The sequence below is a fragment of the Rutilus rutilus genome, assembly GCF_951802725.1.
Source record: "Rutilus rutilus genome assembly, chromosome: 13".
NCBI lineage: Eukaryota > Metazoa > Chordata > Actinopteri > Cypriniformes > Leuciscidae > Rutilus > Rutilus rutilus.
The window spans coordinates 23765026-23784320 of NC_140218.1; the positions used below are offsets into that span (position 1 = coordinate 23765026).

Sequence of the window (19295 nt, forward strand, 5' to 3'; positions counted from 1 at the left end):
GTGTGTTTCTAATAAATACTTGCAGGGGTGAGATTAGCACTCAAAAGTGTGAGATTGAACTAGTCCTAAAACTACCACAATTCTACTGAATTCCTAATTACACTAACCAAGTACCTCAAAGAATCTGTGCATTACAAACATACATGTACATATGTATATAATACTTTACTTTATAACAAGGCGCTTAAGTTGCAGTATATTACATTTTTTCTTAATCCTTTTACACTTCTTTATTATAATGTTAATATTTTCTGTACAAATAAGTTACTCTGAAGCATGTGAATGGTCCCGATTCCAAATGAGACAAAATAGAACTTTTAACACAAAATCAAACAAAGAGCAGAGGTAGAGAGCTAAAAGAGTGACAAACTTGTGGATGAAACTGAAATTGGTGTGATTAGTTTTTACATATGTACATAATGTAGAGATTTCAACTGTAGCAGTTGCTCTCAAAATGTTGCTACCTACAACACTTATACCTATATTGCTGTTCATTTACCATTACCCTGTTTCTTCTGTGTCTAGCGGTGGTCAAATGTAGATTTCTGCCTGCTGTAAACCCTTCCACTGCAGCAATTCTAATAATTTAGCTAGTACTCAAATACTGTAGACCAATTCAATTCACAGTGTCTTTCTTTAGATTTGACATATAATTCAGAAAATCACTAAGCTGTCACTGTGTTTGATTCCCATGTCATAGGCTGATATTTTTGTAACATTCTTGCTGGTGGTGAATATGTTCCCCTAAACTTCTGACGATCTAATTCGCAGCATCTTGCCGCTGGTCTTTGGCAGCTATCTCGAGTATATCCAGATAACGATTTGTCCATTCTGTATGTGTTGTTCACATGCATTTTCCACACTTACTTTGTACTGTGAATTCTGATATAATCCTGTGATGCTAATCTATGAAAACACTCGGTTGAGGCATGAAAGAAAGATGGAGAACAATGAAGGACCTCCGATCCTTCGCTTCCTACCCCCCCCCCCCCCCCCCCCCCCCCCCCCCCCCTCTCTTGATTCATCACTCCAGTCTGTTTTCGTGTGACTGAATGGACAGCTGTCTGTAAAATGCACTAGGCATGGCGATGTGGTTTTGTCTTTCAAACTGATGCAAGTTGTTATTAATGGATCAGTATCTGCTGTTCATATTGTGTAACCACCATGTACCTGGATCTAAAGGACATGCGTGGACATTACCCCAGTCCTGTATCAAACGGCGCACTTCATGCACAATTGTGGAGTTGGCGCGTGCCTTGTGAAGTTCATAAGATCGTAGGATGAAAGGCTGTTCATGAGCCCAAATGTATCCGCCATTATGTGGGCAAAGAGTTGCATTTGGGAAAGCGTCTAGCCCATCACATCAGTGGTGTGTTTGCCATGTGCTGGTGTGTGTGTGTGTGTGTAGTAGAGTCAGGCCAGAGGTCAGTATATGGAGTCCTTGGTGTTGGTTGACGTGTGAGTTGTGGTTGAGTCGTCCGGCAGGGAACCTCGACGTGGGGATCCGGTTTGGCAGCGCAGCAGTGCGAGCAGCTCACGGGACACACTGCTGGAGAAGGCTGTGTAGATCCACGGGTTAGTACAGGAGTTTAGACTGGCTAGCAGCATCAGGATAGTGAAAGCAGCCCCTGTATGAGAGATAAAAGTCAACTCAGAGCCATTTGTGTGTATTAGTCTACTGCATTGACAATATAGCAATATCGTTGTGATAATAATCTGTGCAAGTCCATGAGATCATCTACCAGGTGAAAATCTTAAAATCGCTTAGAATAATAGCTTTAAAGACTGTAACACAAATGCAAATAATAATCCTTTATTCATATATGGGATTATGATTTTGCAGTAGTGACATTAACTATAATTATTTGGACAGAAGCTGTAGTTTTTGTTAGGAAAAAGGCCATAAATGAATTACAAACTTAGATTTGCATGTAAGACATATATAATACACTACCATTGACAAGTTGTTGGTAAGTTTTTTAAGAAGACGTTCACCATGGCTGCATTTATTTGATCACAACTACAGTAAAAACACTAATATTGTGAAATATTATTATAATGAAAGTGTTATTTATTCTTGTGATGTCAAAGCAGAATTTTCAGCATCATTACTCCAGTCTTCAGTGTCACATGATCCTTCAGAAATCATTGTAATATGCCGATTTGCTGCTCAAGAAACATTTCTTAATATTATCGATGTTGAAAACAGTTGTGCCGCTCAATCTTTTTTTCAGGATTCTTTGATGAATAGAAAATTCTAAATTTCTATTTGAAATGGAAATATTTTGTAACATTAATGTCTTTACTGTCATTTGTATAAGCTGACTAAAAAACAAGTGAGGTGGGGGGGTATAAGCCATGTAGAACTTTAAAATGCAGTAATTGTGCTGCTTTTCATAGTGATTTTGTTACCAGGTGGCTGGTCAAACTGTGCAGAAAGTCCAGTTTAATACAGAGGTGTAAACACCAATGAGATTACCCAACACTCAGGCGAGTGAGCAGGTGTTTTTCTGTTTATGTGTTAAAGGGAAAGAAAGCAGGGGGCAATTTAAAAAGAAGAGGAAAATAAAAAGGGACTCATTGAAACCATGATTGATTATTTCTGCTTCTGGAGATCTCTCCTCCCACAGACTTTAGTTCCAGCCAAGCTCTAACACACCTGCCTGCAATTTCCCAGTAAACTTGAAGACCCTGATGAACTGATTCATGTGTTTTTGATTGTACTTGGAATGAAACTCTGCTGGAAGGTAGATTTCCAAGAACAGGCACCTCTGATTTTGAGAGATTCCTGGAGAATGTGTTGATTGTTTGGTTATTTAACACCACCCTGCTGATGGCAAAGCTGAATTTTAAGCATCATTACTCCAGTCTTGTGTCACATGATCCTTCAGAAATCATTCGAATATGATGATTTGCTGCTCAAGAAACATTGTCTTATTATCAATGTTGAAAACAGTTGCAACGCAAAAATATTTAGAAGTGTGTAAGTCGTAACTTAGGGTCCATTTACGTCAAAACTAGGCTAAGTTTTAACTTACTGGTGCAACCGGCCCCAGAAGAAAAAACTCGATTCATTTTCTCCATAAGGAAATAGATTTTTAACGATAGCTTATAGACTTTTAAAGACAGACCTACTGTGAGCCACGAGGTTGTTAATCCATGGTATTTGCCTCTGCTGAAGCCGTCAGGCCGCATGATTTCATCTTATTTTTTAAATAATCGTGTTTAACAGTGGAATTCCTGGTGAAAAACTACATCACCCATGATTCTGAACAGAAAATTACACCAATCAGAGAGTCAAAAAAGCAACACGCTCCAAAATAGCTCCGCCCACTCCCATGAGGCACTGCAAATTATGTAATCGAGGCGATCTCTCTATGCTCTCAAAATACTGAAATGTTTGTATATATATATATTTGCAATAGACTTATTGTTTTTATACATATAATCAACATTTGTAAATGAGTAGTCTTATATTTCTCCATTGTTTTTAATTAGATTATGCTGTTCGCAATCCTTCATGGGATTGTAGTTCTTTCCCTCAATAAAACCATTAAGTACTACAGTCTTGTACCTTTGTGTTTTTGTCTAATTTTCAAAACCTTTTTCTGCAAACCAAAGTTTCAGTGTTGTGATTCACCTCGTAGCTGATTGGTTGGTTCATGTCTTATAACTCTTTAATGAAGACTATTTAAAATCCCTATGGGAGAAATGAAAAAAAAGAACTTTTTTCCAGAACCAGCGCAGATGAAAAATGGGGCGACACTGTTGCAATATGTTGCGTGACTATACAGGACATGTACATACATGTATGTCTCAACAGTAGTTAAAGTCTGACCTTGGTTTGGTGGGTTGGGGTCCCAGGCTGCCCATAGCTGAACAATAAAGAAGGGAGACCAGCAGATGGTGTAGACCAGCACAATGACAAGAGTCATCCTTACTGTCTTAGACATGGCCTTGGTCACACCTGGGAGAGGTGGCGGGTGCGAATACTCTGTCGGAATGGGAAAAGCATCTGGAAGCACATCTGGCCACAGTTCAGAAGCTCCAGAGCTGTTTGGATGTCCAGCCAATGCACAAACGCTATTGGCTGATAATGACTGAGAATGGGAGGGGTCTGAGAGATGGTTGGGGGTGTTTTGCTGGTGAGTTGTGATGGAAGGGGAGGAGCTGTCTGAAGAGGGGCGGGGCCCAAAGCAGGGCTCACAGATAGAGCTCCTGCAGGGTAAAGTCTGAGAGTAGTCTTCCTCTCTGGCACGATGTGAGGGGCTGCAGTGAGCTTGACTGAAACTGCTGTCAGCGTGGTGAGTGTGTCTGCTCTGTCTGTTTCTCTCTCTGCTCCTTCCCCTGCCCCCCTCCCGCTGAGCAAAGTGGAAGAAGACAGAGTTCCTCTTGAATTCTGCCGTCACCACCCGCTCTGACTTCAGGTAAATATTGTCATGGATTTCTCTGAAGATGCGAACCTGAGATGAAAAAGAGATATATCAATGTAAAAACAGTCCTACCATGGTACAGAGCTGTGTGCCATTAAGAATGCTTTTAACTTTAAAATTCCAGTGAAGTTCCTGGATTTAAATTGTAGCAAACATTTGATGGTGGTATATAGCTAAATAAAAATCGGTGGCTGTTTTGAAAGTATTAAATTTAATTCGAATAAACATTCCTAATCTGAGGAAATCATGTTCTACACAGGAATAACACAGACAACACAGACTTTACAGAACATCCCATAGGAGATTTCTTTTGGTTATTTTGTGGTAAACCATGCTCATAAAGTGGTAAAAATGTGTTGGAAATTTACATTGTCATGCAGTTTACAATATTTCCATAAAACTATCCAAACACACAGCTCCTCCAAAGACTTACATTAGAGCTTGTCTGAGAAAATTATGCTTGGCAACAGCTGTTAACTCTTTGTCAGCCATTGCCAGCGTTTTTGATCATTTTCATTAAAATTTCATGGCCCCCAGAATATTTTGTTGTATGAATATCTGAACATGCAATATGTCGAAAGAAAGAACGGAGCCTTTGTTTTTAAATAAAAAACCCGTTTTATTCTAGCTTAATGTATTCTTTTTTTATCGACACTTGAATGTGGGTAAGTTTCATAAAAAAGCAACATTTTGAGCAAAAAGCTGAGAAAAATGTAATTTTGTAAAAAACTACATCCAGATCGGATTCAGAAGTAGATCGAGTCCCTCAACACCCCTAATGCTTGCACAGTCCTTTAGCTCGCCCTGGGTCGACATTTCATTCTGTAACATTAGGCAGTTTTGATGTTGCTAAATATTGATGACCGCGTTATTTTACATATGCATCTGCTTACATGTTATCACTTGTTTCTGCTTCTTCCCATGTGTTTTGATCAGGATATTCAGTACTCTTTCAGAAGATGCCAAATAAATTTCCGTCAATGGCGGGGAAGAGTTAAGTGAGGCTTAGTCATTTACATTTATGCATTTGGCAGGCGATTTATCTAAAATATGTTGCATTGCATTCATTCATTCATACATTTACATGTATACATTTGATCAATTCATGCATTCTAGGGATCAAACCCATGACCTTGGCATTTCTAGTGCCTTGCTCTTTGTTTTAAACTAAAGGGACACTACGTCAAAATTTGTCAAAAGAAAGCCAAAATTCCAACTGCTGAATTCTGAATCTCACCTATTAATTTCCATTAAACATGCTAAGTCTTTCTTATTCTATAAAGCATTGTTAGACAAGAGATGTCAAAGCCATACCATTTTAATAAAAACAATTTAAAAAAGAGTAGGGAGTGAGAGATTGAGAGGGAAAGAGAATGAGCTGGAGATACCTGACAGACAGTGATGATTAAGGCTGGCAATACGAACACAGCCACAGTCATCCAGGTGACGTATGCTTTAAGACCCCATGGCTCAGCAAAGTGGCCCCAGCATTCAAACACCCCAGAGGACACCTCTGACCGTGAGAAGATAAACACCTATGTATGAGTGAGCAGAGAGTCATGAGCTTGAACAACATATTAAATAAATCAGTCAGGAATGATCTGAGATGTATTCCTCACCTGTGGTAAACTGAGCAAAAGGGCCAGGCCCCATGCAACCATGATAGGGGTGTTCCAGCGAGAGGGCGCGCCCCCGCGATACGCCTGCAGGGGGCAGCAGATGGCATAGTGCCGATCCACCGTCATGGCCACGATCATATAGGATGATGCGAACATCCCGACAATCTGCAAATATTTGACGGAGCGGCACAGAGCGTCAGGGCCATGGAAGTGCTCAGTGATGTCCCACACCAACTGTGGCAGCACCTGGGGACAAAATAAAAACATATAATTAGAATTTATGATCATGAAACACTAGATGGCACATCATTTACTACATGGCACAAGCTGATTGGCCTGTGCTGATTCTGCAGCCAGTGAGATTGCTTGCACAACATTTACATAGTGTGGTTCAGTGTTCGCTGTAAGCAGGAGTTCCTTTGAACCCTCCACCTCCACCTGTCTAGAACTGCTAAGGGATTTATGTCTATTTATTCAGCAACGGCAGATCTTACATGCTCACTTGCTCTGAAACAGCATGTGTATGAGATCTTGTCCACCATGACCAAATACATTAACATTATCTTATCTATTAACATGCTAAAACTATTTCAAGAGTTGTCATGATTGAACTGCCATTATTTTATCATGACAAACATATTCTTCGCCACATTAGCAGCTAACATCTAGGGATGCACGATTTGGAAAAAAAGATAAATTGCAATTTTTCTGATAAAAAATGTGATTGAGATTTAAATTGAGGGCCCTATCTTGCACCCAGCGCAATTGACTTTGTACACCGACGCATGTATCATTCCTATTTTGCACCCGCGCAAAGCGGACTTTTCCCTCCACAGACACACGTCGGTTAACTAAGAAATACACTTGCGCTCCCCGGGGCGGTTCAGCGCAAAGAGGAGGCGTGTTCCGGCGCAAACGTTCCCTCATGCTATTTTACAGGTTTAGAAAACAATTGCGCCACTGACCGAAAAAAAAAACAGTTTAAAGTCAGTGGCGTGTTGCGCATGTTATTCATATGCTATTTTAAGGGCGCATGCTTGGCCTTAATCAATGTAGCGTGTGCACAACGCGCATACACTTTGATTCTCTCATCTACACACAGACGCAGCAGTTATCATTTTTGCAAATCATACATTATTACGATAGATAGATAGATAGATAGACATTTTATTATAAAAGCATACATCTAGCTTACACATTTACCCAAATTATCATATGCCTGTTTAACCGAAGTTAATTTGGGTGTGTTTCTCCATCCCCAACGTCCCTGACGGGAACGTCGGTCTCCTCGGCTGTGAACCGCTCCTCGCGTGCGCCTGGCAAATCCGCCGTTATAATAGGAATCCGCTTTAGAACAAGCGCGCCTGCTCTTAAAGGGAATGTGAGATGTCGCTCTGATTGGTTTATTTCACGTTACGCCCAAACCACACCTATGAAGCTACTTCAGACCAACCCCTTTTAGATTTGCGCCAGGCGCAAGAGTCATTTATCCCGCCGGGAAAATAGCAACAGCGCCAAGACCCGCCCACAAAGTTACTTGCGCTTTGCGCTTTGACACTTGAGTTTCAGATCGTTAAAATAGGGCCCTGAGTGTGTTTGTGTGTTTTTTTAAAAGTTTCAGGTCTGCTGTGCTTGTTTTTAGGAATGCATAAATTGGCCAAAATGTTTGTCATTATATAAATATTATAATTCTCATTATTATTTTGATCACGATTACTTTTAAATAAAAATGTTAAACAAAATAAGAAATATTACTGTTGTAACATTTCTAAAGCACGCTGCACACTTATTTAATTCAATTTCAGCCTTTGCACAAAAGCCATATCACAATTATTTTGATTCATATTAATCTACAACTTATACAACTTCCCTGCTGACACATCATTACTCCCACGCCTGATACGTCAACTGCATTTTAATAAATGTAGTCTCACTATATGTTTCCACTGAGGTCAATGATTACTCATTACCCGCTCTTTTCTCCGTACTCATCATTTTAATAGTCTGAAGAGGCGGTTACCTGAAAGAAGGCCACTACCAGGTCAGCCACGCACAGATTGACCATGAAGAGGTGCATGGGAGCATGTTTCTTCCTACGCAGCAGCACCCACAGCACAAATCCGTTACCCAGAGCAGTGAGAGCAAGCACCAGCCCCAGCACCCCAATCTCCGCCTGGGCCAAGGTTTGGTCCCGTACCCGTGGAGGGACAACTGGCTGCATTGTGGGCCTCATGGTTGTCCATGTGACGTTCTCTGATGGAAACAGCCAGAGGAAAGACCCTGTGGCCCCATAACTGCTGCTGAGATTGAAGAGGGAGCTGGACAGGTCTGGTGGCCCCTCCATCTCCAGCACAGAGCGATTGGGCTGACCCAAATTCTCTTCCCAAGAGGCCATCTTCATGACCTACAACAAGGACAGATGTGAGAGGCAAAACTAAAACATTCTAATACTGATCCCTCGCTGGCCTAAATTGGTAAACAAACAATTGTAAATCATTTTAATAAAATTAGGTCAAATGAATTTAATTTTGTTGGCTATTTCTGTAGCTCTTCTACGCGAGTAATGGAATGGTGTCGTCTAAATCAAATGAGAACATTAGGAGGATGTCTTCCATATCATCTCAAATTAAATTCTCCATCTCTACTTCTGTTTTTGGGGAGGTTTTAGAAAAAGCTCTTAAAACACGTAAAATCATTGTGTATTAACTAAAACAGAAAGAAACTTAAGATACATGTACTCAAACTTTTGAGGGTAGTTTTGATGTTTAGATAGATCGTTTTATTTGTCCTCGAGTGGAAATTTGTTTCCACCGTAGATGCGCACATAACTTGATAAATTATCGACATATCATTATACATATCATATCATATAGTTTTGTTTGAGAGAAAGAGGCAATAAAATTAGATGAATTTATTAAATATAGAGTTGAATCATTGTCCGAACACTGCGATCTCTTCATAAAACATTAAAATAAACTCTGTTCTCTTTGTATCCGCCTCATTAAGATGCTGCGTGGTAATGATGACCAGCTGCTAAAACACATTAAAGCAAATTTATTTAGCAAATATCTGAAAGGCAACTCTGAGAATCTCTTGGTATTTACTCATCCTTTATCTCCAGACACAGGAAAACATATTTGCAGTGAGACTGAGAAAAAAAACGAAAGAGATATGGGAACAATTATGGTTTTAATCTCTCTTTTGGATACACAGCGTTTGAGGCATGGATGGGAGGAGGGAGGGGAGGCAGGAGGACAGGCTTTCAGGGACTAAATAGAGAAGAATGCAGACTTTATAATTATTATGTGCTGACATACAGTGTATAACTGAAATGAAAAGAAAGTTTGCTTTTACTTACATTAAACTTCATTTTTGCCTAATTTACTGAATACGCTCATAAATTTCATGCTTTTAAAGTATTTTAAAGCAATTTACCTTACATGCATACTGGTATTAAGGAAATATAGTAAATCAAATATGAGTAAAAGAGTGAAAGTGCAAAAGCCTTTAAGAAAACAACATCGGATAATAAAGGCAGAACAGTGTGGGTTATTGTGAAGAGTGCTGCCACTATAAATTAGGAGAAAATGTGCATCTGTATCAGTAAGTCTTGTAAAAGTGGATTCGCAAGACTAGATTTATTAACATCTTTATATTTATATGTGGAGATACACTGGTCTGTGTGCTGGCTTCGGGGTCCACGTACCTTCGAATAATTTGTTTTCTTGGGGGGGGGTTGGGTTGGTAATAAATATGTATTACCCCTAGCCTACATATTTGGCACACTGCCTGTTTTATTTAACAGACCAACTATCAAAATCTGTGTGGCAAAGCTGCGCGATGCGTGAAAATTAACCATTTTTTACTACAAAAAAACCCCCACCGTTTTACTACAAATAAAACCCCAAAAACATGGTTAGTATTTAAACCATGGTAACCACAAATGAACCATGGTTTTGCTGTACTAACCATAGTTTAATGGTATGTGGTTATACAAATGGTAATCAATCCGCTAAAAAAACATGGTTACTACACTTACTATAGCGAATGCATTTAGGCTACACTGATGTGAAGTGCAGACTAGTATCGATTCGAGTGTACACTTTGAAATAACACTGAACAATAAAGCCAGAGATGAAGAGTATTTTTATATTCATGGCCATCTATCACTGTCAGAAATTAATTTCCCATAAGGGGAAATATTTGCCCTCAAATGGATTTCCAGGGGTATTTTTTTCTAACCATTATGTCATCTTTAATGTTAAATTCTTAAATGCAGTCCAATTAGAATTATATGACAATACCAATTAAATCAGTATCAGCCCATCTTTCCAATGCAGAGTTTGCAAAGAAGCCAAACTGTATTTACACAGTTTAATGCTGCTCAGAGGGCAGTAAATGCATTTACACAGCAATTGCAACTGCATGATGTAATGAGATTAATGTCTTAAACATAACATTTTGAATACAAAAATATGAAACGAATGACAAAATGAAACGATACTTGGATTATGACATATGGAAAGTGACTGTATTAATGAACGAGGCATTTATTCAACCGATTCGCTCAAAGCGCTGATTCATTCAGGAATACAAATCAAGTGGCTGTTGTTAGCAATGTCCCAATTAAGAGGCTGCATCCTTCAAAGGCCGATTGTGTCACCGAGGCGCGATGAAGGCTGCCCCAATTCGAAGGCTCCTTCAAATGCGTCTTTTCTTTCCCGTGAAATGACGGATACAATAGATGGATCCTTCGCGGCCTTGCCTACCCCAGAATTCATTGCGCGCCAGTGAAATGCAAGAATTGGGTTTCAGCTTACTCAAATATATAATGATACAACAACAACAAAAAAACTTCAAAGTGGTTCAAATGTTGACATATCTTACTGTACTATAGATGCAATTATATATAGTTTGTACTCTTTATTATATACAGACATGGAACATATTTAGACAGTTTGTGAACCCTGTTTTGTTTTCAGACAGTTTAATATTATTTTCAAACAAATCCATTAACGTTACAGTCACTCATCAACGGGAGCTGTCACAGTTGCACCTACACTATACCCAGCTACAAAATATCTCTATTTCAAATAAATGCTGTTATTTTGAACTTTTCATTCATCAAAGAATCCTGAAAACCTATCACTGTTTCCACAAAAATATTGAGCAGAACTGTTTTAAACATTGATAATAATAATAAATGTGTCTTGAGCAGCAAATCAGCATGATTTCTGAAGGATCATGTGACACTGAAGACTGGAGTAATGCTGAAAAATCAGCTTTGCCATCACAAGAATAAAGTACATTTTAAAATATAATTTAAATATAGTAAATTCGCAATTTGACTGTTTTTACTGTATTTTTTATCAAATAAAAGCAGTCTTGGTGAGCATAAGAGACTTCTTTCAAAAACAGTAAAAACATCTTACTGACCTTAAACTTGTGAATGGTAGTGTAAATCATTTGAATACTTTAAACCTGTAGTCATTGATTTTGTGTGGTCGTCCTTAGCATTTGTGTTCCTGATTTTTTTTTTTTTTCATTCTTCTGGTGTTTGTAAGCTCATGTGTGCTGTTTTGTCTTCCATAAGTGTATTCCTGTCGCTTTGATTGATTTATGTGTGGATTAGCGAGAATGGAACCGGAAAGCTCTCGAATGCAGTTTGTTTTAAAATTAGCTCTTGATTCAAGCCCAAGTCTCTGCGACCTGCAATATTTCATTCACTTCATTCATTCATTCTCACTCACTCCTCCTGCTCTCACTCTCTCCATCTGGAGTGGTGCTTTTCATCTTGTGTTTACATAATCAATTCACAACAGAAATAGCCTCCTCAGAGCTGGAGTCCTAATGAAATTAATGTAGGTCTTCCTTTGACGTCGCCTGCCGAAAACCCGTCAGTTGCTTGGTGTCAGTTTTGTCGTCTGTTCGCACTCTTTGCATGTCCTGACTACTTTCCATTATCTACTCTGATACCTCCTGGGAAATTACAGAAAGCCTCCTCGTGTGCTCTCAATGTTTCTGATGCTGGCACTGGCTATTCATCAGGAGGCTGAAAGCGGCTCTGTGATTTGCCCCTGCTGGGCATGTGTATATGATCCGCTCAGTCAAGTCTGCCCGTTGGATAAATCCCCAAAATGAGATCTCTTTCATATCTCAATTGTTTCTCCTGTACAGCAGAGAGATCACAGGGAGAGCAAATGGAGTCTCCATCTCAGATTTTGCAGGAGACTCATTTGCTCTCTGTAATTTTTAGCAGAAACAACTGAGATATGAAAGAGATCTCATTTTGGTTCCAACAGAAATATCACATAGGGTTTTAAGAGATCGCAACAATATCGCACAGTGTTTGTCAGATTTGTCTAGTTTTTATTTTTTGTAACACTGACTGCACAATTGTGTGAATGTCTATTTTATATTTTTACGTATTTTTACCTGAAATATATTTGTAAATTTTTCCTTCTGGAATGTTATTGTTATGAAATGTGAACAGTATTTTATACTAGGCTACAGTCTCCTTTTTTTTTTTTTACATTAGCCTACCTACTCATTGTGATATTTCCAATCCTGGGATTGAGGACTAAATGTGAGCTTTGCTATCTACATGGATTTTACAGCTCTAAACTCTCAGGCTACGTCTACCATTAATCCGGATAGATTTGAAAACTGAGTTTTCGTTTCAAAACGCTCTCCGTTCACAGTAGCATCAGAGCCCGTCTACGGAGAGCCTGTCCACTCCCTATTAAGCCCTATTGTACCGAATTTTGGTTGTAGTACCACCAGAGTTCCACTGGGGGCGCTCGCCATGAGTGCAAAATGAATGGGAGTCAATGGGGCTAGACGGCTAAATTAGTCTCTTTCACCCGATTGCCGTTGAGAAATCTCAGATGTGATTGTAGATTTTGCAAGTTCAACATGGGTTTTAGGTCGAAAGTTGAATGAACGAGTACTTATGTCGTTTTGATTTCTTACAGGTTGAGTTGTTGTTGCCCATAACACGCTAGCATTCTGCTAATGACGTCAGCATTCTGACGTCATTTACATTTTGAAAGACTTTTTTAAAGCAAATAAGTGACTCTAAAAAATCTAACACCCAGCAATGTGTAATTTCTTTGCATCTCCTTTCGAATACAACATTCAAATTACTAGACAAAAAATTATATCCTGAGAAAATGGATTTTGATGGGTATACCGCCATTGACCTCCATTCATTCTGCACTCGTCCTGTGGGCGCCCTCATATGGAATCAGAGTGGAACTGCAACCAGTTCAGAAGCCGGAAGTGTAGTGAGAGTGAAACTTCTCGCCATATTAGACATTCTCTGGTAGCATTTTCAAGCGTTTTCCAAAAGTTTCTCATCCACACTGAAACGTAGGAACGTAAACGCTAAATTCGCCTTACAGCGCATGTGTAAACCCTCATAAAAGCTCTCTGTCTGTATCATACAGACAGAACAAGACATAGGCTAGTCAAGTTATCACGCAATTCTTCTGGCGGGATCATTTTATTTAGCAAAATATTCCAGGTCGCACTCACTCGCACTCACCATTATATGTTTGGTCTAAAACGCAACTGCTCTCATGTTTTGCCGCGGGGCAGCAAATGCGAGTGAAGTAACATATTTTAGCAACAGTGTAAAAGTGAATAGCTAACACATAACAGGCACAATACCCGTATAAACATGAATATTTAATGGTACAATATGCTTCACATGACTTAACATGTGTCATTGTGACTTAAAGGAGCTGTATGTAAGAAATGTATTTCAATTAATCATAAAATGGCCCTGATATGTCACTAGACATTAAGAAATCATGTTCATTTCAAATACTTATATCACTGACAACGGTAGTCCGGCCAGGATATTGTCATTTAAAAAGTGAAGTTGCAGCCCTCAACTGATGTTGATGTTGTCATGTTGTGTTTTGGCCTGAAGCGCCACCCTCCACCTATCTACCAATCACGAAGTCAGTAGTGTTTCGGCATCCGGGTTGCCAGCTCAGCTCTAGTTACCACAGCTGCAGCTACAAACGTTCGTGCTGGATCCTGCAGCCCATCTGGCAACCTCGAGTCAGGGGGGAGGGGGAGGGGATACACCGCTCTACAGTCATTTGAAAGTGATTGCAGTACCAGTTTTGGCCACAATCTTACATACGGCTCCTTTAACGTGTGTCATTGTTTTCACATCCGGTTTGACAGTCCACTGTACAACGTGAAAATGCCAAGGGTGCAGGGATTTGTATTATTTTGAAGTACCCCCGGACGCCGCCATTGGCTAACGGAACCCCACCTGCAGTTAGCATCCCATTGACTCCCATTCATTTTGGCGTCACTTTGACAGCGAATAACTCCACATCTGAGGCGTTTAAAGACTCCATTTGTCCATTATTTATTTCTAAAGAAACACGACAATGTATAAAATGCTCCATTACCTTGTATCTTACGTTATGGCCCTGTAGAAGCAGTTTTTGTAAAAGTAGGCTAACGATTGCGTCACAGCCACGCGACTCTCTGTCGCACAGTAGAGAATTACCGTATGGACAGGAGGAGAAGCTCGCGGGCAATCGGGAGGACGTCGAGGCAAAATGACAAAGTAATTAATCAGAACACCTACAAAAAGTTTCTCCTGCTCCAAGATCATGGACAGCTCCTACTCACGCTCTCCGTCTCTGCGAGTTTCGGAAGGTAATGATTCAGATTGATCTTGGCACAGCTACTAGAAGACAGACGGTTTGCTCACGTCACATCTACGTCGTCGAGCTCAGTTTGAGTCTGCGCAGTACGCTGGACCCCCAGGAAGTAAGATTTTCTAATTGGCTTCACTTTGTCTCCGTTGAATCCAATGGGGTCGCTGTGTCCATTTCTTTTACTGTCTATGGAAAATGCCGGTTTCAAATTTATCCACTTTGGAGAGCGTCTTCAAAAAGCTTTGTTTTCATTAATAAAAACTCTTAAAGGCCAAAACAGAGAGAAAAATATGCGTTTTCAAATGAAAATTATTAGTGTGGACAAGGCCTTATTGTATGTCAACAAATGTCTCATGTGTTTTTATTTCTCCTAAAGATTTTAGAAGACACATCACAAGTCTCCTGAGCTAGGAAAGAGCAACTTTTGAGCAATCAAATCTGAGCAAAACCACACCAAACAGAGACATGTCCCCTGTCTCTTCAACCTTCATCTGCTGGTTATCAGGCGGACACTAAAAATATTTCCAGTTTCCCGTGGTGCTCTGCTTGGAGGTCAAGGGGGTAGATTGAAAAAGAAGAGATGAGAGTGAAGGATGTGAAAGCCAACTGTGGAGAGCAGCAGTGCACTCATCCATCTCTCACTCCTTTGCTCCGCTCTCAGTTCGTATCATCTCTGTGTCACCTCTGCTGTTCACAGTATCTGATTTTTACGTAAATATCGTCCTTTCAGCAGATGAAGCTGTCCTTGATAGCTTCTATTCCAGGTCAAAAGCAACTGCACAGGAACAGTTTTAGCAAAGCTCAACCTGGCTCTTCACTTCAACGAAAGCTGAGCTTCAGATGTGCAATACCTTTCAGATGCTGAATGATGCTCATGGATAAATAGTCATTTTAAAAGTGATGGTGTTCTGTGCCAGTCCAGGGTCATATGAGAGAAGGAAAGGACGTTCATGGCACAACAGTGGGGTGCACTGGGACTTGAGCACATGACCCTTTAACAGCACTTTCTAAAGGTGCCTTTTGGCATCACATAAATAAATAGAGGTGAAAAATAAGAGAGAAAATACTAGAAGACACGGACAGAGATAGAAGAGAGAGAGAGAATACAAAAATACGTCCTGCAAATTTTAAAAATTAATTTTAAAATTAGGGAGCAAGATGATAAGAAACCATACGTATATGATCCAGATGTTTATGTGACAAATATAAATAAATGTTTAAGTTTAAATTAAGTATTAATATAAATGCTACTGTATCAGGGGCAGGGCCAGATTCACTGGTTAAACTGCAAGTATACTATAAATAAATTGCATTTTGTTGCACACAAAATAAATATACACATATGGAAAATTGTATAATTATATATATCATAGATTTTTATCCATTTTTTAAAACTATCTAATATATTTATGTTGTCCAAAATACATTTGAACAACAAAAAAAAATTACCCAAAATAATAGATTTGGAAGTAGCTACATGTTATTACATATTTTGGCATTTGAAAGTCTACACAAAATCTATTTTAATTTTGAAACATAAATTTTCTTAAGCCACACTGTTTAAGATGTGTATTTAAAATACATTTTACCCAGAATTTTATTATTATTATTATTATTATTGCCATATGGGTATACATGCATATAATCATTCTTCATTATATGTGTAGTATATGCAGTTTCAGAAATGTAGTTCAAAATCGGAAAAACTATGATTTTAAAATGGATGTCCTCAGGTTTTGTGGTCAGCGATATCTAGTGGGTTGCACTACTTTTTCTAGTGTCAACTTATATGGTCTGTTATTTCAAGGTACCTTATGTCACAGGTCAAAACTGGTCAAATACAAATCCTGACTGAGAAAATAGCAATAACAACATAGCTAAGGAATGATAAGGAGCTATACTCATCTCACAAAAACAAATAAGGTAAATTTACATCTTAATTGTGGAGTTAATTTGTAACATTGGCACTCTGTTTTGTTTATTAGTTCAGTTTAGTCTTCCTCTGCCCCTGCTTGTTTGTTTCTATGGTTACATATTGATTAGTTAGATCTGTTCAGGTGTGTCTCGTCTTATCTTGTAAGCTCTCCGGTTTGTTTGTGTATTTAAGCCCCGTGTCTTCAGTCTTTGTCAGTTCTTAACGTTGTACTATGTTGGTTGTGCTGTTCCTGAGTCTGTATTTGTGATGTTTTGAGTTTATTTAATAAAAGACTGCTGCCCATGGATTCTACTTCCTCCTCTGCTTCAACCAACGTGACATAATTATTGTACAGCTTGTGTGAAATGAGAAAATAGTGTCTCATAAATGCGAATATTCATGTTGAAAATAGAAAACAGGCTCAGAAGGTCCATCATGATGACTTCTTTTGATGATCCTTCTGCCAGTGAGTGTGTGTGGACCGATCTCACACTGAGCAGTGATGAAGTGCAGATAAGGAATTTATCAATGTACGTCAGCACATCAGATCACCGTGTTATGTGGCTACACTGGAATCTGTGTGCGTGCATATCTGGTGGACTAGACGAAAAAGACGTGTAAGGAAAGTAATCCCTAATTTATGAACACCCCCCAGGAATGCCTCACAGCAGGAGAAGCTACTGTATAGTGCAGCATCGCTATCTGGAAAGGAAAAGCAGGATAGACAGAGGAGAATAGAGGGAATGAAGGAAAAGTGGCAATTAACCGCAGTGCATGTTTTTTCAATATAAGTAATTGTCTGAGTCACAAAAAGACCATATTAAAACTTTAAAAAATTATAATGTACAAATAATAAGTAATATTTCAGATTCTACACCATTTTTTTTTAGGTCAGAAATCAAATTATTGTGACATTAATTATGTGACTTTTTGTACAGACGGTCAGATGTTCTTGTTTCCAGTGAAGTTCCAGATGTTCTTTGGATCAAATCATGCTTGAAAACAAGATAATCAGGTTTTACACAAACTCATGATAATTATCAATTACATTTTTCCTTCAAATTTGCAATGTTGATAGTTTAATTTAATTAGAAAATAATGCATTTTCACTGTTTAAAAAGGTATACAACTTTTGAATGCAACTGCACACATCTAACTTTGACCCAAAAAGGTCATTCTACATTCCTGGCTGTTTCCAAGAAAAAACACTTGCAAGTATATCTCGATCCTTCTTTATTATTATTTTGCGTCTTTGTCAATCACAGGAAGACAGCCACACCACAGGAAGGATGACTGAGTGATCCACCTATTTTCATCTGCTCGCTCTTTTGTTTATCTAACCCATTTCTGCTGTCTGTTTGTCCTTTCATGTTTCATGTTCTGTGCTCGGGTCAGAATCCCAGACTCCTGCCCAAGAACACACCCGCATTCCTCCAACACTGAGAGACATTTTACTAGAGTATAGTATAGTTGTGGCAAACATTTTTTGCAAATATTCTTCATTTTACAGTTTTTCAGGTACATTAAAACATTTAAATGTGATGTATGAATGGTGTGTGTGTGTGAGAGAGAACAAGGACATGGAGATCTTGGAAACAGGTTCATGCTCTACTAGCTGGTCTACATGTACTCATTAACTCATTGCATATATCCCTGTTTAAACAGATCACAGTGTAGCAGTCTTTACAAACACACCGAAACCTTGGAAACAATGAAAATAACTCAATCGAAACTACAAAAACAATATGAGCAAACAATCCATACCTTTTTATCCTTCTTTATTGTGCATAGTCCGGGCCACACACAAGGGAACCATAAGTGAAAACATCATCAGACATCGATGGACTTTGAAACCTCTCAGGTTCACAGAGTGTTTACGTTAGTTTACTTATAACTCTATATTCTCTCCATGATTTCAAAGTTCTTAGTAAGGCACATTAACATTTAGGCATGAATCCAGCCTATGTTAGTGCAACTCTGGTAAACACCGCTGAAATTTGGAACAGCTGTGGGGCACTTGCAACCTAACTTGACCTAGTATTTGTTTTCTCTCAGTCCAAAAATCCATAAAGCTTTGTAAGGTTTCAACAAAAGCAGGTCACACATGTTGACTCAAGACAACTGAGATTCCAGTTTTGCAGAGTTAACAGGTTCCATTGCATAGCTACTTTTGTTTTCTAAATCCTGAACAATTAAGCATGCAACGCACTGAAGATTTTAATTAATTACTGCATTTAGTTTTTGTTCTATGGATTAATGCATGGAATGTTAAAGGAGCTATATGTAAGAATTTTATTTGATGTATTAATAGCTTTTTTAGTGACAATATGTGAACAGCTTGTAAAAAAAAAAAAAAAAAAAGACCTTTCCCGACTTTCTAGGTTGTCTTTGAAAGCCTGTAGACTGATTTTTATGTAAAAGACTCTGGAAATTTTGCCGGGAAAATCAAAAGGATGTGACATTTGCACTCACTCCCGAGAGCCTCTCTTCCGTTCAATCACACATGAAACGAATGCTAATGTTCAGGATAATGCCGAAAGAGCTATTTTGTTTAATAACCTCACATTTCCGTATACTACACTCAACTTATGTACACTTTCGGTACACCTTGCAAGTACCAGGTTGGGCCCCCTTACCAGCA

At 38.9% G+C, this 19295-nt stretch overlaps 1 protein-coding gene across 1 annotated transcript; it reads right to left on the reverse strand.

The window, feature by feature from the left end:
• Positions 1 to 1034: 1034 nt before the first annotated feature.
• On the reverse strand, positions 1035 to 18450 carry avpr2ab (arginine vasopressin receptor 2a, duplicate b). Its single transcript, XM_084429024.1, has 6 exons — positions 18419 to 18450; positions 8073 to 8456; positions 6053 to 6298; positions 5822 to 5968; positions 3839 to 4463; positions 1035 to 1628 (listed from the first exon to the last, which is right to left on the reverse strand). The coding sequence occupies exons 2-6, from the start codon at positions 8451 to 8453 to the stop codon at positions 1426 to 1428; spliced, it is 1602 nt and encodes a 533-aa protein (XP_084285150.1). The 5' UTR covers positions 8454 to 8456; positions 18419 to 18450; the 3' UTR covers positions 1035 to 1425.
• Positions 18451 to 19295: the final 845 nt, after the last annotated feature.